The 24,860-nt window shown below is 41.7% G+C and overlaps 1 protein-coding gene across 4 annotated transcripts in view; it reads right to left on the bottom strand.

The window, feature by feature from the left end:
• The window catches only part of HTR4 (5-hydroxytryptamine receptor 4), a 112,710-nt gene that overhangs the window by 23,403 nt on the left and 64,447 nt on the right, over positions 1–24,860 (bottom strand). For 3 of the 4 annotated variants that reach the window (XM_016150326.2, XM_016150327.2, XM_016150328.2), the window contains 5 exons: positions 20,698–20,823; positions 19,217–19,417; positions 4,399–4,552; positions 3,449–3,490; positions 315–883 (listed from right to left, as the gene is read on the bottom strand). In XM_016150326.2, coding sequence (XP_016005812.1) covers positions 315–883; positions 3,449–3,490; positions 4,399–4,552; positions 19,217–19,417; positions 20,698–20,823 — 1,092 coding nt within the window. The remainder of the gene's footprint in view (positions 1–314; positions 884–3,448; positions 3,491–4,398; positions 4,553–19,216; positions 19,418–20,697; positions 20,824–24,860) is intronic. The other variant, XM_016150329.2, reaches the window with a different exon arrangement.

Genomic DNA, 24,860 nt, shown 5'->3' with positions numbered 1-24,860 from the left:
TAATTTGATGCTCACAGAAACCCTGTGATGTAGATATGGTAATTATGATCTCATTTTTTTTTTTAAATGAGAATAAGGTTCAGAATGGTTAAATGACTTGCCCAGGTCACAGAATTCTGGAGACTGGATTTGAATGTCAATCACTCTCCCCCAGAGCCCACTACTCTATTCCATGACCAGATGGTAGATTTTCTTTAAACTTTGCAAACACCACAGAGGTTTTTAAGAGTATCCCCTATGGAAACAGAAAACTGGAGAGTTACCCAGTTTTCTGAGTCATGCCGATAAAACCTATCAAAGCCCTAGGCACTCACCTTAATACATGTGTAGATCCATTAATGGTTGTGGTTGAACAGGGGACAGTCTGGCCCAAAATGGAAGGTCTTCGGTAGCGTTCATCATCACAGCAGAGGATGATGAGGAAGGCACGTCTAAAAGACTTATTCAAGAATGCGTAGAGAAAGGGGTTCAATCCAGAATTGATATAGCCAAGCCAGAGGAAAGCGGTCCACACCTGCCCAGGGACAGTGTAATCTATGAATGGATCCACAATATTGGTGACAAAGAATGGAGCCCAGCAGAGGCAGAAGCAACCCATGATGATGCACAGGGTCTTGGCTGCTTTGGTCTCTGTCCTCATGCGATGAGTGCTATGCTGGTCTGCTGGCTGGGGTCTGACCTCCGTGGGGGCTCCGGCCCGTTGTAACATCTGAATCTGGTGGGCATGCTCCTTAGCTGTGACATAGATGCGATAATAGGCCAGCACCATGAGGAGAAATGGGATGTAGAAGGCCACCACAGAACAGGTGATGGCGTAGGGCTTGTTGACCATGAAGACACAGTATGTAGAGTTAGAGTTCTGGTGGAACTTCCTTTTTTCTATCTGAGAGTTGTAGGGAGAGAGGAAATGAGGAAGGGAGAGAGAAAGAGAAGGAAAAAATGAAGAGGACAAAGTAGGAGAGAAATGAGGGAAATCGTAAGAAAAGAAGAAGGATGAAAAAGAAAAATAGAAATGGGAAGGTAGAAAGAAGGGGAGGGGATGGGGAAAGAAAAGGAAGAAAGAATAAAAGAAAGGAAAAATGAAAGAAAGAAGGTTTATCAGTAGAGCTTTACTATTTTATATATAAATATATATATATAAACCTACAGCACCTAGAATCTTGCTGGTAGAAAAGAAGTATGATCTGATCATATCCCAGAGCTCGGAGGGCTCCTCTGTCCACAAGGGGCCGAAATCCCTAGCAGAATAGAGATACAACAAGGACAAAATCACTCTACCCAATCAGGTGTGGAGTTCTGCCTCTCCTGCCTTCCCTGTCTGCTTCTACACAACAGATTTGGTAGCAAAAGGCTTCGAATGGTGGCTTGTTTTCTTTGAAACTGTTTTGGCCTTTCTTATATCCCAGCATTTCCTATAGAAACTTTAGAAATTAGTTTATCATTTCTCTACAATGATGTCTTCTTATTCACAAACACGGTAATGCTTTACTTTTACTGAAGTCTTTTATAAGTTATTTCGGTAATGTTTTATTTCTTTATGCATGTGAATGTCTGGCCTACCTTTTATTAGATTTACTCCTAAGTATTTTTCAAGACTTTTTATTCTATTGCAAATGGTACCATGTTAAAATTCTTAATCCTAATTGTTTGTTGCTAGTATGTAGAACTCTGAAATTTTTTCATATATTGGCTATGTAGTCAGCAACTTTGTTAAATTAGTTACTAATATTTCATCTCTAGATTCTTTTGAATTTTCTTTATGAATACTCATGTGATCTGCAAATAATGATGATTTCATTTTTTCCTTTCCAATCTTAATAACATTTTTTCTAGCATTATTGAACTTGATAAGTCCTCCAATACAATTTTGAATAAAAGTGTTAATAGTGAACAGCATTTTTACTTTCCCACTTTTAGCAGGGGAGTTTTCAATATTTTGCTATTAAGTCTGATCCTCATAAGGTTTTTAGCATCACTTTCCATTTAATTAAGAAAGTTCTCTTCTCTTCTTAGTTTGACGAGAATTTTTTTTAAATCATAAATGAATATTGAACTTTGTCGATAAATTTTTGGCAGTGATAAAGATTATCGTGTAGGTTTTCCCTTCTTCCTTGTATTAACACAGTGAATTACACATTGATTGCATTATATTTCTCGCTCGTATTGGATATTGTGAGGCACTAGATCTTTTTTAAGGACTGAAAGACTTTTCTCCCAACTAGAAACCCTGCACACTGACAGCTCTTAGTTAACAGCCCTTGGCCGAAGAGAGCTGAGTAATGAAATGACGCTTCCTTTCCTGAGGCTTTTTGATCCAGTGTGATTATACACATGAATAAAGATATGAATAAAAAATATATATGGCACACACATATATAATACAATACCTTATTTATATAGTATCTTGCAATTTCGTATCATTTTATAATATAAGGTTAGAGCATATCTTCCTATTGAATTGATATTTTATTATTATGAAATATCTCTCTTTATTTCAAGTAATATAACTTGTCTTAAACTTATTTTATCACTGATAATAGTACAGCTACACCAGCTTTCTTTTGATTAGCGGCTGCATGTTACATTTTTCTATTATTTTATTTTTAACCTTTCTGTCACCTTATATTTCACGGGCCTCTCTTACAAGCACCGTAATCATATATTGATTAATTGATGAAAATATTGTGACCAGAGACTTGGAGGAACCTCACCCTGTATTTCTCCTAGGAGCAAAGATTTAGTATTTGCTGATTCGATGTTTGCACAACTTTATAGAATCTAATTACTCCAAATAACAAGAATCAACTGTACGTGTCCTGTGAACATGTGGGTTATGCTAGCTTCTCACTAGGCACATTCAATGTGCAAATGAGTAGGAAAAAAATGAAATGCAATCAAACATCATGGAGCAAATACTAGGCGTGTTGATAGTTAGCAGATGCCTTATCCCCCAGTTCCACAAAGTAAATATCTCACTCTCACAAATGGACAAAAATTTCTTAGGTTATTTCCCACACACAGTAAGAGCACAGACTCTGTAGCCCAGTAGCCTGGGCTTAGATGGAGTCACCGCCGCTCCCTACCAATGTGACTTTAGCTCATAACTCAACCTCTATGATCCTCAGTTTCCTGAGGACAATAATAAGATCTACTTCATAGCCTTGTTGCGAGACCTGAGTAAGGGTCACAGGAGTAATGAGGAAGTTAACAGGGAGCTCAGCACACAATAAGTATTCAACATTTGTTGGCCAAAATTATTATTATTCTATTAGTTGTTGGAAGCTTAAATCTCATTTCCCCCAAGAATGATAAAACTGAAGTTTGAAAGAAGGATAGGATTCAAGAAAATATCCATACAGTCTCCCTCATCCGGATCCCCTTTTACTTCTCCACTCCTTTGTTCCCAGTAATGCTTTCAGAAACCCCAGGAACTCTCGTTCTGACATACCACATGCAAATCCTGGCCCAGCCTTGGTTGGGATATCCTTACCTGGACAAAGAACAAGGCACGGTTAGGGGCTAGGGATCGGGTGGGGAGAAGAAGGGGCAGCTCCTACTCTAAACGGTTCTGTTGGGCCGGAGCTCGCTCTCAATCTCTCCTCTCCATTTCCCTACCTACCTCGACATGGTCCTGGGATCAGTTTTAAAGTGACCACCTGACAACTTCCTTAGGGAATACATATTCCTGCTAATGAATACAGACCAGAGCTTTGGATCTTCATTACAAGTTTGGTATTATCAACATAGTATGTCAGAGCTGGACGACTCTTAAAGATCATCTAGACGGAGTTGGTCAATGCCTGGCACACGTGCCATATGCTGGTCTTCTCCACCCAGGAGGACACTATTCTCCACTGAGGACCGATGAATCTTCTCATCGCAGCCCTTCAGGAAGTGGGTCAATGAGAGGGTCAGGTTCAGGGTACATCCCTCAACTCCTGGCCCAGGACTCTCTTCATTCTCCCAAAGCCTCTACCAACATGACATGTTTTCTGTGGGCCACAGAAAGCCTCATAGATTCTCAGCATGAAATAGGATGACAGCCTTTTAAGGGACATCACTGACCTCAGACTCTGGAGTCTGAATGCTAAGCTTTGAACACCGATTCTGCTATTTACTAGGCATATTACCGGGCATATTACTTTACCTGACTTTTCTCATCTGGATGAAATAAGCAGAGGATGTGGTCAAGATTATAAGTATTCAGCATACTTTCTGGCATATGGTAAGCACTGAAAAGTGCTAGCTTGGTTTTGTGTTGTTGTTGGGACTCAGACCACTATCAGATTCTGTCTTAGAATATCCTCCTAAACCTGACACTGTTTATTTAGAATCCCGAGCCCACCAAGTTTATTTAGAATCCCAGTAACCAGTGGGGTCTGCATGGGGTCTACTCACCAAATCAACTATGCCAATGTTATTCCAGCCTTGCATTATAGGGAGAAAAGAGATAAACATGGGGATGACCCAGCAGCCTCCCAGCATTAATGCGATTCGCAGGGGGGTCATCTTGTTCCTATACACCAAAGGCTGGCAGCAGATGGCATAGTACCTGGAGAGAGAGAATAGGAGGGTGGGTGCCATGGGGAGAGGAGGAGTGAGAGGGAGAAGGAGGGGACAGTAATGAACGATAGAGAAGAGGGAGGAGTTAGAAGAAGAAGGGAGATAAGAAAGGGAAATATTGGGAAAGAAAAAAATGGAAGGGGAAATAGAGAATAAAAATAAGGAAGAAAAGAAGAAATAATGAGGGACAGAGAGGGAGGAGAAGAGGAAGAGAAGTGAGAGAAGAATAGAGGATAGACAAAAGCAATTATTTAATAAAGTATGCTATATTGGCCAATAAGTTTCTTCGACTATAAATATAAACCTTAGATCGCATCTGAGAATCACTGCCTGGAATCAGTCCCACAACCCTTTTCTTCTCCCAGTGCCCGAGGCACTCGACACATACCCAAGGGACTGCTCTGTCCCAGGCACACTTCTGTCACTACCCTTACGCCTGGGCATTTTAGGAGCTTCTGTCTAGTCCTTTGGGCCTCAGTGTCTAAGCATCCGTGGTCCTCTTTGATAACAGTGTGAGGTGACTCAGGTTTGGCCCAACATCTGAGCTCTGAGAACTGTATCTCAGATTTGTCCCCATTCTCTTCATCACCTGCCTACACTAAATGTTCCTTAAATCATGGTCCAGGAATTCCGCCCTGTTCCTCTGCCTCAGACTCACCTGAGGAGGCTTATTTAAAATGCAGATTCCTAGGAGCTCCTGAATCACAGCATGTGGAGGAGAGACCTAAAATTTGCATTTGGACAAGTGGAAGTCATCACTGTTGTTTGTTAAGTATGCCTAGTTCCTCCTTCTGGGCACAGGCACTTCCTGACCTCCTTGTGGTTTGGTAGGGGCAAGTGACTGGTCTGGTCAATGAGTCGTGAACAGAATTGGCATGTGTTACTTCTGGGCTGGATGATTTAATTGTTTCCCTGATGCTGACAATGTAAAATTTCAAATATTTCCTGTCTTGTCATTTCCTACCTACTGGTAGAGACCACTTCATCCCCATCTATCGGGGTCTGTTCTTCCTCATGGGACTCACTGCTCATCCTTTTTGGAGTCCACGTTCTCTGCCTAAGGTACTGGCTTTCTTCTAACTCCAGATAAAGATGCAACCTGCCCATTCAATGTTCAAGTCTCTAACTCACAGACTGCTCCTCGCATGTAATTCCAGCCTTGGAGATGACCACTTTCATGGAATTTTCAACAGGCAAAATACCACAGTACGTCTATCAACTATTTGTCTTTGGAAGAAATTAAAGAATAAATGGAAAAAGACAGCCTGGAAGCTAATTCTATTCTTTAAGATTTTATACCATTTAATGATGAGCCACCTCCTTATACCCCTCATTTTATGTAATTCGCTTTGTTAATTTTCCCCACCTCTTCTTTTCTTTTCTTAATTCAAAGCATAACTAATATAACAATGGCTACGGTTTTTGAAGAGGTGGTGGTGGGATGGATTGGGAGAGGGTGGAATGAGAAGGAGAGCCTAGTGTTGGAGCGGGAGAAGTGGGTGCTCCGGGAGATCGGAGGGGAAGGTTATACTTTTCCTTCTAAGGCAACAAGGAGCAGCCGGCCACACTAAGCTTCTTGTGGCCAGCGACTGTGCCCTGACCTGGGACATGATGCAGGAAACAGCAGGCCACAGAACGGAAGAGGGGATTATTCAGGAACTCATTTTTTTCTATGCAACTGACATGGTAGTCAAACCTAACTGAAGACAACTTTGTAATGGAAAGAATCATGATTAGCTGGAATCCCCTCCACGCTCTTGACTTAGAAGAAAGGCAAGTTATATCAGAGTGGCAAATTTTTCTGAATTGTTATACTAATAACCATGAGAGTTTTAAGTTGATAAATCAAGTATGTGAAAATACAGCCTCCCCCTCCCCCAATTTTGCTCCCTTCCTCATTTCCTGCTGGAGGGCCTCGATTAGATGTTTGGTTGTGTCCATTTAGCATCCTTCTTCCTTTTTCTTGGTAACAGCATCCCAAGTCTTTGGGGAATTATCTCTTGTCTATTGCTGCACTGGTGCTGGGAAAAGCAAATGATGGGACTCTGACATTCCCAGCCAAGGAGTCACCTTGGCTTTCTCCTGGGATTCTGAACATTATGCAGAGTGACATAATGATGGGAAAGCGGCAGAGGTCTCTCCATTCCTGCCGCAGTTTCCTGTTCCTTAGATCTTTGAGAAGCTATGCTCTTGTGCCTTTAGCTCCTTATTCTTTAGCTCTTCTTTCAATTTAATAAACCATCCCACAGATTTCCAATAAATCCCTTAGCATGTGACTTTAGTTGCAAATAGGGTCTTTATTGAGGTGATCAAATTAAAATGAGGCCATTAGAGTGGGCCTTCATTCAATATGACTGATGTCCTCATAAAAAGGGAAATTTGGACACAGAGACGGATATGCAGAGGGAAGGTGCCCATTTGAAGACAGAAGATTAGAATAATGCATCTACAGGCTGAGGAACACCAAAGATGGCCAGAAAACAACCTGAAGCTGAGAAGAGGCAAAGAAGTACACCCACTTGATTTTATGGGTTCAGAACTTTTACCAAGACCCTGGTACCATAAATCAGCTACCTCGTATCCTTCTAATACCCCTCCTCATATCTTTACAATCTTTGCTTTCTAGCAAAGAATCTAGAAAAATTAACATCCTTTTGAAGGCTGTATTCAAGAATCTAAATTAATTAGGTGAGAAAAAAACACTGAATAAAATGATTAATACAACTTAAGTTCTAGTCCTAACCGATTAATGGAGCTTCTTTAAAATTCTAACTTTTGGCTATAAATCAAAGGCCAGGTGGAAATCTGATAACTTGATTTTTCTCCATCATGGTTGCTTTTTAAGTCCTATATTTGGATTATATTACCCTACTAATGATAAAAGTAGTTATCCTACCATGAACTGCCACCAAAACACATGCACAATACCACTAGACAAAAGTAATTAGTTAACTCTTCGAGTCTCCGGAGGTCAGGCAAAGCACCCTGGCCGAGTTCGTAATAATAGCTACCACTCATTTATCTACCAGGGTCTCTGCCCGTACTATCTTATTTAGTCCTCACAACTACCTTTGAGTCAGAAACTATAAATGTACCCATTCTGCAGGTGAGGAAGCAGAAACACAGAAGTGCCAGGACTTGCCCAAGGCCCCACAGGTGGCAAGAACTGGCTCCAGCCCAGACGGCCTGACTTAGGGGCCAGGATGTGAAGCTCATTTTATTACTTTACACTGCTTCCTGCCCCAAATCCCCAAAGGATTATTCTAATTCTTTGTAAGCCACTTTAGAAACAATAAAAACAAACACACACTGAATCTCAGGATCCTGAAATCCCCAAATCCCCTGGACAATGAAGTGTGTCCGAGCTGGCAGGAACGCAGTGAGGCCTCGGACTTCCCCATGTGCTACCACAGCACATGCCCGACAGACGGAAGGCTGTCCTGGCATTAAAAATACTTCCTCCAAAATTGATTCTCTTTAAGTTCCAGTTTTATCCTCTGGCTCAATTTAAAATTTCTATCTCTAATTCGTTTTCTGTGTAATTGTCCTACAGACTCCAAACGGGGCTTTTTATATCTTTCTGAAATCTTACTTTCTGCAGGTAAAATACATTCCCAATTGTATTCATCTAAGGTTGATTTTACTTGCCAAGGGACACTGGGGAATGTAAGGAGACTTTTTTTGTTGTCACAACTGGAAAGGGTGATGGAACTGGCATCCAGTGGGAAGAGTTGGTCAAGGATTCTGCTTCTTGTCTGACAATGTGCAAAACAGTCTCCCGACCCCTAACAAAGAATATCTGGCCTACAAATGTCAGTAGTGCCGAGGTTGAGAAGCTCTGGTTTAAGGGAGGTGATTTTCACCAATAGCCGGGGCTCCTTGTCCTCTGTACGTGCTCTAGTGTGCCATGACCTCTTAAGAGTGGCTGCTGTGAGGAGAGCACAATACTCTGGTGCATCCTGTAGAGACCAGAGAAGACTACTGCATCCCTTTCCATCTTGCCCGCCATAACGTAATACAGACTGCGGACACCCAGAAGTACAAGACACCTGTACTCCCTCCGAGAGCTACGATCTAGAGTTGGAGGTAAGAAGTCCTCTCGTGATTTAAACATTCTAGAGACGTTTGCCTTGTTCACCACTGTATCCCCAGTGCCTAGTACAATGCTAGATAGAGAGTGCACGCTCACATAATGGGTTGAGTAATAATAAACCCTTAATCATGACCAATTTTTAAAAATTACATTACGATGTGGGACCAAATTGTTGGGATGTGTCATATCGAGTAGAGGGATGGGGATGCTTCCTCCAATAGATATCTTTTACATTGGACTTAGACTGGGTGAGGATGGTAGAGGAGAAAGTGCATTACAGGAGCTATAAAGAGCATGGACAAAGGCTCAGAGACAGAAATAGCATATACAGAGAGATTTATCTGCAAGGTTCCCATTCTTCTTTAACTAGAAACTTTTACAAAGTAGTTAAATGAATGTTCAAAAGGCAAATGAAGTTCCGGACATGCAGGATTAAAGAAGATGTACAAAGTCATTTCTATGCAAAACATTTCAAAGTATTGCTTATAAAACTTCATTAAAATCCCCTCTGGTAGATCAGCCACCAGCTTCCCCAACCACAGCCGTGTGTAAATGTGTGATCAAATTGCGTTTAAGTGTCTCTGGGGACACAATTTACTTTGACAACTCTTAGAAGACAGTTGTTTATTTTAAGCTCCATGCTAATTTCTTCCCTACTCTTCCTGCAATTACGGAAAATTCTTCCTCCTCACTTCCTACCCTCCTGTCCACAGGGAAGGCAAAGGAGCAAAGAGAACAAGTTGGGATCCCAGAGTCTGAGAATTAGAGGGGATTTTAGCAGTCAACTTTATGTCTTCACATGTGGGTACCGACTCTCCCTCCTTAACCTTTTCTTAACTCTGTAGTCTTAGGATCAGTTACTTCACCTCTCCAAGACTCAATTGCTTCATCTGTAAAGTGTGGGTCATTATGCCTACTTCAATGATTAGCTGTGAAAACTGGTGAAAAAGTGCAATAAAGCTTAATAAATAGCAGTGATTATTTACCCCTACTCCTTCTCATTACACACACACACACACACACACACATACATACATACACAGTTGTTTCATACATATTATAAACAGATTCAAATACATTTTGGAACCAGGGGCTCTAAATTATTTAATAAATAAAATAGAAGTCACTTGGTTCAGCATCTCTCCTACTAGTTGATTTTAAGACACAGAAAAGTGTTGAGTTTGTCTATAAAAGAGAATGGAAGCATTGAAACCATATTGGCTGCCTGTAATGGACTTGATTGTGTGTCATAGCATCTCAAGGACTTAGTCCAGGCCCAGCCCTCCTACCTGAGATGGCTGAAGATGGCATCCTGGATGATCATTGAGACCAAATCTCTAATCGAGATAAGCCGAAGAAAGAAATGCCACCCACAGGAAGGAAGAGATGTAGTAGCAGCTGGGTGCTGAGACCCAAGTATTGAAATGGAATGAGGAAAACAGAAACCTTTTACCACAGATTAATTCTTTTCACATATTCTTAAAGCACAAGCAAATGGTCTTTAAAATTCAGTACTAAGGGGATAAAGAGCTCCAATGAATTAGTACACTTATGAGTTACGAGGAACATTTTGCTTTTAGCAAGAAAATCAGTGGGTTCTAGGCAGGGATCTTTCATGGATTGTCCTTCTGACTCAGGACAAATCACGTGGTGTCTTTGCGAATCTGTTTACTACCGTGTAAAAAGGAGAACAATAACTTCTGAGTTTTTGTAAGAGATTATAGTTCCCCAATTAAATACCATCAAAGAACTTTGGCCAAGTCTAAATTCCTGAGGCACAATATTGTGAGACCTAATAATAATAATACATTGTATTTGTAGACGTGATATGGCAACAGACAAATACTACAGAGGAGTAAACAAGTGATACATAGTCAGAGGTAATTATGGGGTTCACTGGCTGGGTAGCAGTCCTCACTCCAGGAGATAATCCAGCCAAGTATTATGGCAGAGTTCTTGGAAAGAGACTTATCTTTCTGTTCTTAGCAACTGGTTTTATTATATTTCAGTTCTGCTTTCCCTTTGAGGAGGTGGAGAAGAGAGAAAAACAGCAGTAACTTCAAGGAAAAAACTAAAGGCCTTTCCCTCTGGTTCCCAAGGGGTTTGGCAAGCTGCCAGTCCCTTGGAGAATCAAGGAGGAAGACTCCAGCAGGGACATCCACTAGGAGCCAGGGGCTGGAGGGTGGGCTGAGAAAGCAGCTGGAACAGAGGTAGAATTTCAGGCTTCAGGAAGAAAAATTATAGCAGTGGGGGGACGGGGTGTGACTCCTTTCTGGGAGAGATCTGGAGGCTATCGGATGGAGTCTTTGCAGGAACCATAATCCCATATGCAATCTGCAGATTTAATGTTTATTATGTTCCTCTCTGTTAAACGCTCTTCTTCACATTGTGATAAGAAACTTGCAAGAAGGGGAATATCAGCTGTCTAGGAAGACATCCTCCTGAGTTATTATAGACTAAAGGGAAAAACATAATCTGCCAAAAATGTCATCTGAAAACACCTTGGCAGGGCTTGCTGGTCACACACAAAGGCTGCCAAGGTATATTTTATGACATGTATAAATTGATCAGGGTGCCAGCAGACACTGGATGGTTGTCCCATTGACCTTCCGGACTCAGCTCAAGCATCACATCCTCTGGAAAATTCTTTCTGGCCCCCAAAGGCACGGGGAAAGACTCTTTTTCTGTCAGAGATATGAATTGGTCCCCCCATCTCATCCCTGGTGTTTTACAGTACCTTGCATATATCTGTGATACAGTATTTCTCTAACTGCATTGTAATTGTTACTTTCTTCTCTAGTGTTATAAGTGCTCCAATTCCTAATACACATATCACCCATTTATTGAGGACACTATGTGTCAGAAAGTATATTCTATGTCATATCTAATTCCTATAGCAACGCTGCAAAGCAGCTGTCATCCACATTTTCAATATGCAAAAACTGAGTCCCGAGGAATGTAATCTACTTGCCCAGCATCATACAGCCAGGATATGGTAGAGCTGGGACTTAAACTTATACGTGCCAAAGCCCATGTCTTCATAATGCTGGTAAATGGGCAAGACTAGCAAAAGCAACGCTATCTGGGAAAGAGAATATGCTGCAAGTTTTGTGAGATGAGGACACATTAAAAAAAAGATATATTTAAAGATAAATCAGACAGATAATAACTAAGAAGCTACTGCAAAAATCCAGAAATAGGATGGAGAGAAAGGGATAAAGACTTTAAAGATGAATTTGAAAGATACTTATGAAAATATAGCTATGATTTGTCGTCCAGTTGGTCATGTAGATAAGGAAAAGATGACCTCAAAGAATTACATTTAAATGACTAGAAGATGACCAATAGATGCACCTTCGTTGTAAAAAGTGGAAGAGGATATTAATTTATGATGGGAATTTCCACTTTGAGCATCTTGGGTTTCAGAAAACAGAAAGATTCTTAAGGCAAGATGTTGAATAGGCAACTAGCTGTTCAACAGAGCCAAGAAGACTCCAGAGCCCAGCAGGGGACAAGATTGCGGGGACACCGGAGCAGAGGTGCAGGTGAAGAAGCCACAAGATGAGTGAGGTCTCCAGAGGAAAGAGAGGTGGTGCCCAGGGCTAGAAGGCTGAGGGTCTGACCTTGAAAGACACTCAACTGTGTAGCCAGAAGAAAAAACACAACCGTCAGTGTCTGGGAAGGCACTCACAACAGCCACTAGGAATTTGCATTTGGAAAGGCGAACAATAAAGGAATAACATTTGTGGTTAGCATTTACTGAATGCTTGCGAGGTGCCACGTACTGGTTCTTTGCATATACTCAGTAATTTACTCTTCACAAATTCCAAATGGAATATACCATTATTTAGACTGTTTTACAGATGAAAAGATAAAATGAGTCCAGAAACTTTAAGTAATCAGATCACACAACTGATAAAAGGTTAAGTCAGGATTGAATTCAGTCGGTCTAGTACTAGAACCCCAGGCCTCATTCTTACCTATTTGTTATATGGAGACTTCTAAAGGGGCAGAAAAACGAACGCCAAAGTCATATCAAATAACCACAAGTCACATCTCAAAGCGTTCCATCTCAGAGCATGCACTGAGCAGCCACTGTGGGCCTGTAAGGAGAACACAGGAGTAAAGGAGAACACAGGAGTAAATTGAGACAAAAGCTAACTCTCAAGGGGCTGACAGTCTAGGGTGAGAAAGGCAAATGAACCTATTATTAAAATGAGTACTCGCTGTTATGTTTATGTTTAACGTTCTATGGGGGCTGAGAGGAAGAAATAAATCTCCTTGGGGAACGAAGCCCCAGCAGTCGGCGCAGGTGAGACACTTTATCTGAGTATTGAAGAAAGGTGGATGTTCATCAGGAGAAAATAAGAAACTCAAGACACAGGTAGCAACATGGAGTTAGAGGAAATGTATCACACTCAGGAAATGATGACGGATCACTCATGGGTGGGAGCCGAGATAGGAAAGACAGACTGGGGACACACTGGGAAAAGCACTGGAAGACAAGCCAAGGATTTAGCCTATAGTTAACGCGTCACCACGAAAGCCTTTGTGGCTTTGTACATGCTGTCTTCTGGAACGTGCTCCCCACACCTCGCCCTCTTCCTCTTCACCTCCTGACACCTACATCATCCCAGCTTCGGTATCATCTCTCCTGAGAGCTGGCCGTGCCCTGGAAGGCGTGTGCTCCAGCGGTTCATTTGACTTCTCCATATTCTATTTCTATGACCCCCCAATTTATTGTAATTGCCTATTTAGCATCTGCATTCCCCACGAGAATACAATCTCTGAGACTCGGAGCTTTTTCTGGTTGTTCACCACTGCACTTCCAGTGCTCTGCTCGGCTCCTGGCAATTAGTAAGCCCTCAATAAATATTTGATGAAATGAATATAAAAATAAGAGTCTGTATCCTCTAGACTGAAATTCAACTTGACAAATACTACGATTATGTACAAAGCATGAATCTGCCCTCAAAGAGTATGTGAGAAAGGGAAATTTATAATATGCTTTTCTTACAGAAATGCATTTCAATCTTATTGAGAAGGAAAATGTAATTCTGTGACAGAAGTTCACAATAACAGGCACTTTTCATTTCTACATTAAAAAACTGAGCTGTGCTCTGGGGAGATCATTAAGAAATGCAGACACACTTATCTCCAGCACAGGATGAAATATGTGGCCTTCGAGTCAGAACTGTATGTTTTACAAGTAAACCCATTTTCATAGAAAATCTGTGACTGAGAAACCATCGGAGGATTTCTGCCGTTAAAATATGTCAAGTTCCTGGGCTGCCCAAAGGAAGGATGACAATCCAGGTGGACATATCAAAGAGAAAATCTTGCCATGCCATAGGAGAATGCTGTCCTCAATGAAATGAGATAGATTTTGAAAGGAGAATTGCTTTTGATGCGAAATATAGAACAAAGTATGGCATGACGAAAGAAAGGGGATCAGAATGGTTAAGTCTGAAGAACATGGCATATGAAGCCAGAGGAAGAATCCAGTGATGTTTGGACTAATATAAGTAAGACTTGCGGATGACATACTTCTCTTAATGTGGAGGCTTCGTAGTGCTCCGGCAGGCCTAAAACAAGCTGCTGTCTGTTGTTCTTGTCTGTCTCACAACCCTCTTTCTAGCAGGAACTGCTATTGTCTCATGCCACACGGACTGGTAAAGCTGGCAGTGTGGTGCCTCACCTCTGCCCAGCAACTGGATGTGCCACCCCCACACCCCAAAGATTGGGCAAGGGGAGAGTATTTGACTCAAGAAAAATCAACCAAAGTTCTTCCATGAGAAATAGCATTTAGGTTTCTCTTCCTGGGGACTCAGAGTTAAGGATGGTTGAAGATTCATGTTGCCTCTAGCTATTTTTCTGAACCCAGCCTGAAAATGAATCCGACAAGAAGACAATATAGGAACAAAGAAGAACGGATATAAAGATAGAAAGAGACATTGAAGACAGACACAGAGACAGAGAGGAAGACAAGGAGAAAGAAAGGAAAAAAGAGAGAGAGAGAGAGAGAGAGAGAGAGAGAGAGAGAGAGAGAGAGAGAGAGATGAGGGAGAGGGACAGAGACAGAGGGGGAGAACTAGACTAGATGACATTATTCAAACCCTGGAGAGAGCCGTGCCTGAAGCCAAACTTTTCGGCTAATTGAAACAATAAATTTATTTTCTGCCACGTGCTCTTAAAAAGTCCTTACTAATATATTATCTGATAAGCAAACTGGTAATAACACCACGATCAAGCAATTCATTGGGATATATATTCAGGGAAAGCCCTCTCCAAAGGCTTCTTTAAAACAAATCCATTTGGGTAAACTAAAAATACATTCACATAATGAGTCTGCTGACTGCATATGAAATAATTCTAATTTACTATTTACAGTGGTTACCTCTAGGGTATACAGCCATGGAGGTGGTGAGAGAGAATTGTGGACGATTTTATTTACTTGTGAAATGATGATATTTTCTACAATGCTAAGGTATTACTGTTATGGTGGGTTTTTTTCTTTTTTCTTTTTTTTTAAACTGTGATGATTAGAAAAGAGAATGTAGAAACAGATCAAACACAAGGTTGTGAAGATGGATGTGAGGGTCTATGGGAGGGAGAATCTGCTGACAGGACATGGTGAGGGCTCCGCTCCCTGAGGACAAGAATCTAGGTCATTCTGTGAGGAAGCAGAGAGAACACACTGGTCAGAAAGGTCTCACGTCAAAGGGAACTCCTAACACGAAAGTCACGATGTTCTCGGTCAGTTGAGGCATGTGCCATCTCAGGAGCACTTTTCAGCTAAAAAGCTCTGGATACGCTTGCATTTGAGAAGTAGTAACTTCTAGCAAAGAAAACACTGAAGTTTAAGACATATATTTCAGAAATTAGTAAAAGTAAAGGCTCCCAGTCCAACTGACCACCCAGACTAGCCAGCACCACCCCCAGATGCCCCCTATATAACCCCTGTTAATGATTTGGCTCTCTCCATCCCCCCATTCATGTACACCCAGGCAAAGACATCTATATATTTATTTTACAGAAGTGGAATTATTCTAAACATTAAGGTCTAAGACTTGCTTTTTTTTTTTTTTTTTTTTTTTACATTATACACCAGTGGTATCTTTCTAGGACAACACACATAGCTATTTCTCTTTGTTTTTAATGGTTGCATTATATTCCACTTTTAAAACCAGTACTCTATTGCAGATACTTGACTGATTTTCCTTCACTGCAGAATCTTTAACTTAAAATAATCAGCTGTACTTTATGCTTTAACGCCATTTTTGACCTCTCATGACCCATACTATGTGATGCAAGTATTTTAATTATGCGTTGGAAATTACTTTTAATGAGGCAATAAGCTTTTGTTAATAGGATACAATTCTCAAATCACCAGGAAGCACAGTGGATGGAGAACAGTAGTTGGGGAAATGTATTTCATAATATTTTGCCTTGATCCAGGGGTCCAACATCTGGGTATAATTAGGAATCACAGTGAGCATTCTTGCCTCAGAGCCACCAGCCCTTATCCGTCATCCCGGCAGACTCACAGCAGCTCAAGAAAGGAGGGCAGGACATCTTGCCAGGAGTTACATGGCGAGTGATGGCATCACACCTCACTGAGATGCTCACTCTGTGCTTCGCCCCAGCCCTACTGTTACAGGAAAGACACAGCAAAAATAGAAGCTAGATGGTAAATAAAATCATATTCTTCCAGGCTAAAATACTGCCCTGCAATGTCCAGAGTGGACCTTCCAGCCCAGTGAGAATATCACTCTTGGAACGGGGAATGCTGAAGACAAATGGCAAGTTTTTCCAGGCTCCCAATTAAACCATTTGGCTCCATTTTCCTTATGGTATTGGAGTTTTCGATGTCCACTATTATTACAGGAGAAAATGGAGTTATTGGCAGCACTGTTCGAAAAAGAGAATGTACTGAACACTCCACCTGTTCAATAGTGTTTATCAAATACTAAAATCAGTATTTATGAAATGACTGGTTAATTATCAATCTCCCCATTAAAAGGTAAGAACCTTGCTCTTATTCATATGCTTGTGCTTTCTCCCATTGGAGGAGATACAGTTAAGAAAAAATTAAAGAAGATTTAATTGTGGTTTTAATCATAATTGCACTAAGTTCTCAAAATAGAAGATGGGTTTGATGAGCTCAGAGAGGGCTTCTGCAAGGAAATGAGGATTGAGCTGAAATCTGAAAGACACCCAGGAGAGGAGGAGGGGGCAAAGGAGCTCTTCAGGCAATGGGAGGAGCCAAGGGCCTGAGGTGGCTGAGCACGGAGCACTGGAAAGAGAAAGAAAACCAAGACAGCTGCAGTCCAGAGAGTAAGGCTGGCAAAGGGCGTGGGGTGAGGCTGAGACATAGACAGGAAACGGACGGCACAAAACCCTACAGGCCGAGGAGTCTGGTCTTGCTCCTCACTGAAATGAATAGCCTTTGAAGGGACTTAAGCAAAGGAGCCGTGGGATCAGAGTTCGTAAAAGACGGCTGTGAGATCTTGTTAGTGGCGAGTGAATTGAAAGGGAAATAAAACAGATGTGGAGAGACCAATTAAGAGGGTGCTGCAGTGACTTATGCAAGAGATGATATTAGTTTGGACTAGGATAACAGAGACAGAGAGAAACAGACTGGGATTTGTTTAGGAAGGAAAAATCGATAGGACTTGTTTAAGTGTAGAGGATAAGGAAAGCCCACGTAAGAATACCTGGTTTCTGGATGATGCAGGTGCTGGAGCTATTCACTGAAAGCGGTCCAAGTTTGGTAAGAAAGATCAGGAGGTGCATGGATAATTACAAGAAACCGCAATTAACATCCACTAACAGGGTGTGCTGTGCTACCTGGGCCCATGCTATGCTTTAAATGGATTACTAACTTACTCTTAGCTGCAATCCTATAAAGCAGGTGTTATTGTCCCCATTTTAAGATGAGAAAACTGAGATTCAGAAAGGCTTGGTAAGCTCATCATCAATCTCAGAGCTAAAAATTTGACAGATCTGAGACTTGAATCCAAATCTCTTCAGTTTTAAAGCAGATGATTCTTAATGACCAGCCCATATCACTTCACGACGACTCCGAGAAAGGTTAATGATTTCAAAAGAACTTGATCGTTAATCTGGAGCTCTGAAGCCAAACCTTCCTAGGAAACCTTCAGTACCTCCCTCAAAGCCAGCCGCTCAGAGCCGCCCAGAGTAAACGCTCCACGTCAGGAAGAGAGTCTGTACTTCCCTCCACTCTTCCCTCCCTACCAAGTTCATTTTCTTCCCCTTTGGCCCAAACCTCTAGTTTACCTCCAGTTGCCCCGACCCTCAGCTCTGCCTCCTGCAAGTTCCTACAGTACTTTCAGTCTCAGCACTCATGTGGGCAATGATCACATGCAGGCTGCCCTCTAGGATTTTCATGTGTTTTCTGTTTTCTTACCTTTTATTTTTTTCTGATGTGAGCTTTCATACAGTGCACACTGTCTTCAAAAGTCTTTCATGTACTGAAGTCGGATTGCTATAAACAAGCTAATAAACACAAATTTCAAACTACACCACACTGTGGGTCTGGCCACCAATGAACAGTTCAGTTTGACCAATGTCATTATCTCTAGCTATACAGAGCAGTCTCATTATACATGCATTCGACTTAAGCAGATTTGACTACATGCTCTCGGCAGAGCGAGAGCCAGTGAGAAACAGAGTGAGCGAGTACACCATTTATACTGAGTGGGCCCTTATGCCTGCCATTCCGACCGATGAGCACCTGTCCTATGGGATAGCAGACAAATCTGCTGTGCCCTCCGCTGGTTCCAGTCCCTACGAACTTTCCCCAGTATGAGTAACTGTCTGGGAAGACTCTGATTTTAGCGTTTAAAGGCATGTATTTTAGATATGCCACAATCTCTAATTTTAGTCAACTACCTTGCCTATTTCTCAATTAAAGAAACAGTGACCTATCCCGAGAACAGAGAGAAAAACGAGTCTATCGGACTACTCAGGAGACAGTAACAGATTTGGGAATTCTGATAACGTGATTTGCACACCACATTTTCTTTTGAGAACTAACCCTAAGACATGGCTATAGTCATGGCTGAATACGTTTGTGTAATCATTTGACTTTTAAGTTGCATTATCCCTTTACTATTAAATACAAATGAGTAAGAATTAGGAAAATGAAAAGTTATGATCGACTAATAAAGCCAAATCTCCAACAAATGAGGCAAACATGGAAATCACTAGACCTCCTGAAATCAAATGTGAGGGAAAAGGATAAAATTATGCAACAGTAATGGATTCAAAAACTAAACAATTACTGGAGATTTTACAATCCCCCAGTAGTTTTAATTCTCTGAAATAGAGTCTCTGTAAGTCACAGGCCCATACCTAAATATGCACATAAAATTATGATACAGGCTCATTTTCTGGAGAAGGTCATGTTCAAACATAGAACACTACCTCTCTCAGCCAACCCTGCTGCCTGCTGGGCAGAGGTGTTGACCCTTGCCACTCAGTTCGGGTCGTTGTCTCCAGCACAGAGCTCTGCGATGCGCACTTCTCTGTCCTTACCTATCCAGAGAAATGCAGCACAGGTGAAAAATTGATGCTGTCGTCAGCAGGACGTCTAGCGATGTCCGGACCAGGCAAAACATCTCCCCATAAACCCAGATGTCTTGAACCAGCTCAATGGCACCAAAGGGCATCACGAGCACGGAAACCAGCAGATCCGCAAAGGCAAGAGAGACGATGAAATAGTTGGTTTTTATTTTCCTGTGAGTGAAAAAGTATAAAGGACAAGGCAGAGGGAGGGACGAAGGAAAGAGGTTAGGGAGAAAGGAGCAAGAGAGAAAAGAAGAGGAAAAGAAAAAAAAGCCATGAAAGAAGGAAAGAAGGGAGAGAGGAAAAAGTAAGACAAGTCAAACATGAAACATATTCTGTGAGGTTCGGTATCCCCTTTTGCAACCTGGCTACAAAGACCCTGCATGGCCCTGATGCTTCTGAATTCTCCAGACCCCTCCTGTGCCAAGAGCCTCCTCCTCCTCTCCCCTCTGGCCACACTGGCCTGATTTGAGTCCCCCAGGCATGAAGCCCCTCCCGAGAGCCTTCATGCAGGGTGCTCTTTCCCTCTACTGTTGGTCCTCCGGGCCTCTGTTTGGTCATTCTCAGGGAACCCTGCTAAAGTGTCCCCCTCACAAATGGTGTCAAATTCCACTGTTTCCACTCTTAGATTGACATCTGTGTGCCTCACATCTGTGACACATATCAGACGTGAGCTTTTATATGCTCTTGTGTCATCACTGGATTAGCACATGTCTTGATTAAGAGGGAGGCAGTAGATGAAGAAGGACCATGTTTTTTACCTCCTTTTATAGCCTGGTGGCTTTAATTCAGGCTTTTTATTATACTCACCCAGTGATTTTCATAATATTGATGCCCAGGTCCACCCTAGATCAATTACTTCAAGGACTTTGGATGATTAACACATATATCCATCACCCACCTACCACCCACCCCACCCCGCATCGCCAGGGTTGCCAGACAAAATACAGGACACTCAGTTAAATTTGAATTTCAGATTAACAGTGAATAATGAATATAAGTATGTTCCAAATATTGCATGGGACATATTTATACCACACGTTAGCAATTTTACAAAAGGTCTTCAGGTGATCTTAGCTGCAGCCATGGTTCAGACTGATGAAGAGCAAAGATCAGACACTCAGTTTCAAATCCTAGATTGGTCACTAGTCAGCCACTCCTTCCCCGAACTGACGGAAGTCAGAAAGTTTGGTTAGATGTGCTCTCCACAGTTGTATATACAATGATCACAACTATTAAAAATACCAACAAAGCTGAACGTAGGAAAAAAGACAGGATGGTAAGGCACTCAAGAGTTTATACTGGTCACATTAGAATTGTGGGATTATGTGTGATCTTTTTTCTAGGCTCTATTTCCCATATATTTTTTTTTCTTTCAGATCCCAACTCTCCAGAGAGAGCTCTCAGAGCTTTGCCCAGGGGTTCTCAAGAGGCCTCTTCATGTTACTCACCTGAGCTGCCGGTCCCTGCACACAGCCACCATCACCAGCAGGTTCCCCAAGATGGCCATCAGGATAACCGCTGAGAGAAACGTGAGCAGCACGACCTTCTCCACTGACCCGAAACCCTCCTTGGAACTGGAAGACATGCACGCACACAAGCATGCATACACACACACACACACACACACACACACACACACACACACAGAATTTAAAGAAACTGTGAGACCCAGGAAAGAAAATGAATCTTTTTCTCATTCATCTTCAAGATGGTAACTTCACCATCAGCAGCTGCAACACACATTTATTGTGCACCTAATACATACCTTTGTCTGTCTACTTATCTTACATGTTATCCTCATTAACTCCTATACAGTGGGGACGAAGAGGCTCAGAGAGGAGAATTAACTACCCTGAGACTGCACAGTTATTCTCCATCAGAGAACTTGTGGCTTTCTTTCAGAGAACTTCCTCAGCTTGTGCTCAGAAATACATTTGGTTGATTTCTGCACTGTGCACCTACCAGCTAGGTTTAAGCTCCATGAGGCAGGGACTTCGTCTGCTTTACCCATTATCAAATTCAATTTTAGGGTATCATTCACATTTAATAGATGAAGGAAAGCTGGCATTGGATGCATGAATGATGGCGACTTGAACTGGATCTGCATGAATAACAAGGCCACTCTGTTTTCAACACGCCACCCTCGTCCATGCGGAAGATGCTGTGTACAGGTGAGCTGTCCTGGGAACAGGTCATGGATTGAAGGCTGTTCTTATATGGCTAACCTGGACAAAGTGGTCTCAGACTCTCCGAAGGCCACTGGAAAGATAGCAGCCAATCAATACACCTAGGGACTCCTTTCACTGACCCGAACCACATTTCTCCCGGTGCCCAACATGTCAGTTCGAATTGCATTCTTGTCAATTTCGGCATCTAATTTGATTCTATAAACCCTGCTGTCCTCGTGTAAATCACTTTGTTTGATTAACTTGGAAGTGAGTGTTCCTTATCAATAAAAGTATAATACCTGCAGGTTATTCAGAAGCTATAGAAAAAAATGTTTTATTTTGTATTAAAGTAATAAAATGTTCTTTTAAAATAAAGTTTCAAAGGATCTTAAAATTCTCAGACCCAAAAGCCACATTTCAATACAAAGAAACTCAGGTCCAGAGAGAGGAGCTAAGTTCCCCTAACATCAGAGCATGTTAGTGGTTGGTCTGGAAGAAGCTGCTTGTTCTGAGCACAGGGTCCCAAGAATCAAGAAATATCTATCTTTGCTGAGCTCCTCCAACTAAAAACCAAGATGGCTCTCACCCCAGGCAGCAGCACCCACCAAGTCCTGGCTCTGCCCTTGTCCAAAACTTTTCCCACAAAACAAAAGGTGCTGGTTAGATAGAATGAGGAACCGTTATTACAAAAGTTAGAGAACCAGAAAGTCCCTCAACTCTGCTGACAAGTGTTTTTACGAACTGATTGATTGATTGATTGATTGATTGATTGATTGAAGTCTTTATGGCTAGGGCTCAGATGAAAAGAAAGTCGAGGCATGTTCATCTAAATCCCTCTTCCATGCCCAAATTCCAACTATCAACAATACAAATATTAGACAGGAAAAATCTAACTCAATGAAGGAAAAGACCATAATAGGGTGATGTAGCTACCCCAAACTAATTTGATCTTAGGCCATATTAACTAAGGTAAAGTGTCTAACGAAGGAGGTGATAGTGGTTTTTTCCTTGTCCTTCTCTGGGGCTCTGAGTCAGAGCCCCCCTGACATGCATGAATGATGGTGCTTCCCCCTCGAGGCCTCTGTAACCAGCCGTGCTTTCGTCCTGGAATGTCTCTTCTCATCATACACGACTCAGATAAAAGTTAATCCCCACTTAACGTGCCACAGTCAACAAACATTTTTCATTTTTTTTATAGCAGTTATTGTTATCCAAATGACTCCTGTGATTAACTCTTGTCTGTGCCCCACCCCTACATATAGACTTTGGTCATCTTTTTCAGCACAATGTCCAGTGCCAGGCACAGTGTCTATTTTGTAGTATGTGTAGCGTGTAAGTACGGGTAGTACATGGAAGTGTTTGATTATTTGCTCATTGAGTGAAAGACAGCTATATTGCATTCATGATGGTAAGGTTTACCCTTCAATGTTTTTGAAAACTGATTGAAGGTACAGAGAAGATTTTACCTAGAGAAGAGAAAACCCAGCACAAGACGCGAAAGCTATTTATAACTATCTGAAGAGCTGTCATTTGAAATAAGAGTAGATTTATGCATTCATTCATTGAACAATACTTTCTGAGCACCTTCTCTGCATTAAGGATGGTTGTATATTCCAGGGAAGCAAAAATAAGCAAAACGGAGAGCAGACAATGAATGGATAAAAAGAAATTATGTAAGTGTCAGCTGGTTATATACATGATGGCAAAAAATCTAGGAGAAAAAGGAGGACAGGACTGCCAGTAGTGGACGGAGGTCTGGCAAATTAACAGGGGTCAGCAGAGAAGGCTCAGTGTGATAGGGTTTTCAGGTTTTACACCCTGCGCGTTGTGTAACAAAGTAGACTTTAAGCAGTGGTTCTCAACCTTGGCTGCATGTTGAAATCACCTAAGGAGCCTTAGAAAATGCTGATGCTGATGCTAAGGCACCCCCGCCCTCACAGATGACGATTTTATTAGTTCAGGTTGCAGCGTAAATGTTGAAATTTTTAAAAGCTCTTAAGTGATTCTGATGTGCAGTGAAGGTTGAGAATCACTGCTGGGGGGAGGAAGATTTCGTTCTGGCTAACAAGAATTTTCTAACAACTAAGGATGATCCGCGATAGCTTCCTGGTACTGCTTTGCACTCCCTGGCTCAGGAAATGTTTAAGAATGCTAGATGTCAATGAGGTACCACTTCACACCCATGAGGAGGGCTGTTATAAAGGCAACACAAAACAAAGTGAAAAATAACAAATGTTAGTGAGAATGCAGAGAAATGGGAATCTCCATGGATTTCTGATGGAAACGTAAAATGGCACAGCTGCTGTGGAAAACAGTGATTCAATAGAGAATGACCAAAGAAAATGACCAGCAGGTCCAGTCTCAGGTACGTGCCCCAAAGAACTGAAAGCTGGGACATGAATACATATATGTACAGCAATGGTCACGGCAGCATTATTCATAGTAGCCCAAAGGCGGAAACAACCCAAATGTCCATCAACAGATAAACAGATAAACAGAATGTGGTACAGACATGCTATGGAATTTTATTCAGCCATTAAAAGGAATGAAGTTCTGGTACGTGCTACAACATGGGCGAACCTTAAAAACATTATGCTACGTGAAATAAACCAGACACAGAAAGACAAATATGGTATGATTCCACTTCTACGAGAAGCCTAGAGCAGGTAAATTCAGAGAGAAAGTAGAATAGTAGCGACCGGGGGGCCGTGGGAAGGAGGGAATTGGGAATTAGTTACTGGGTAAGAGTTTCTGTTGGGGTAATGAAAAAATTCTGGAAATGGATAGCAGTGATGGTTGTACACCTTTGTGAATGTACTTATTGTCACCGAATTGTGCATTTAAAATGGTTATTTTACAAAATAATGGTAAATTTTGTGTTATGTGTAATTTGTCACAATAAAAAAAAAGAATACAATGAGACCATATATCAGGATGCTTTGTAGGGATTCTACACTGGAGACAGGTAGGACTGGCTGAGTTCAGGTTCCTTCCTTGTTTATGGACAATGGTCTGGATACATCCTTCGAACATGGATTTTCCGTCAGCCACAGCCTCGCCCTTAGAACCATCTCCCCTGTACCTCCTTCCCTCTCACAGAAGATTTAAAAAAAAAAAAACCCAATAACAGATTCAGAGTCTGACACCAGAGATGGTACATTTCAAATCAAGTGGGACTGTCAATGTCAGGGAATCAGAAAGTCAATGTTTTGGTTCACTTGTGGCAGGCCAATCAGAGGCTAGAAGTAGCTAAACTTTAAGCTGTGAGTGACAAGCGAAATTTAACTATAGAAGGAGCTTTTATAATTAGGCAGAACTGTCAGTTGAACTAAATGTAAGTCCAATAATGATAATTAAAATAAATGAGGAACCACTTCTGCTACATCCATGTTAGATTCTGGGCTACCTGTGACCGCCTCCAGGAGCACTGCCCACCGCTACCA

Source organism: Rousettus aegyptiacus, unplaced genomic scaffold (genome assembly GCF_014176215.1).
Source record: "Rousettus aegyptiacus isolate mRouAeg1 unplaced genomic scaffold, mRouAeg1.p scaffold_m13_p_7, whole genome shotgun sequence".
Classification (NCBI taxonomy): Eukaryota; Metazoa; Chordata; class Mammalia; order Chiroptera; family Pteropodidae; genus Rousettus; species Rousettus aegyptiacus.
Note: the sequence above shows the minus strand (reverse complement) of the source record. Positions and strands in the feature narration are given on the sequence as shown.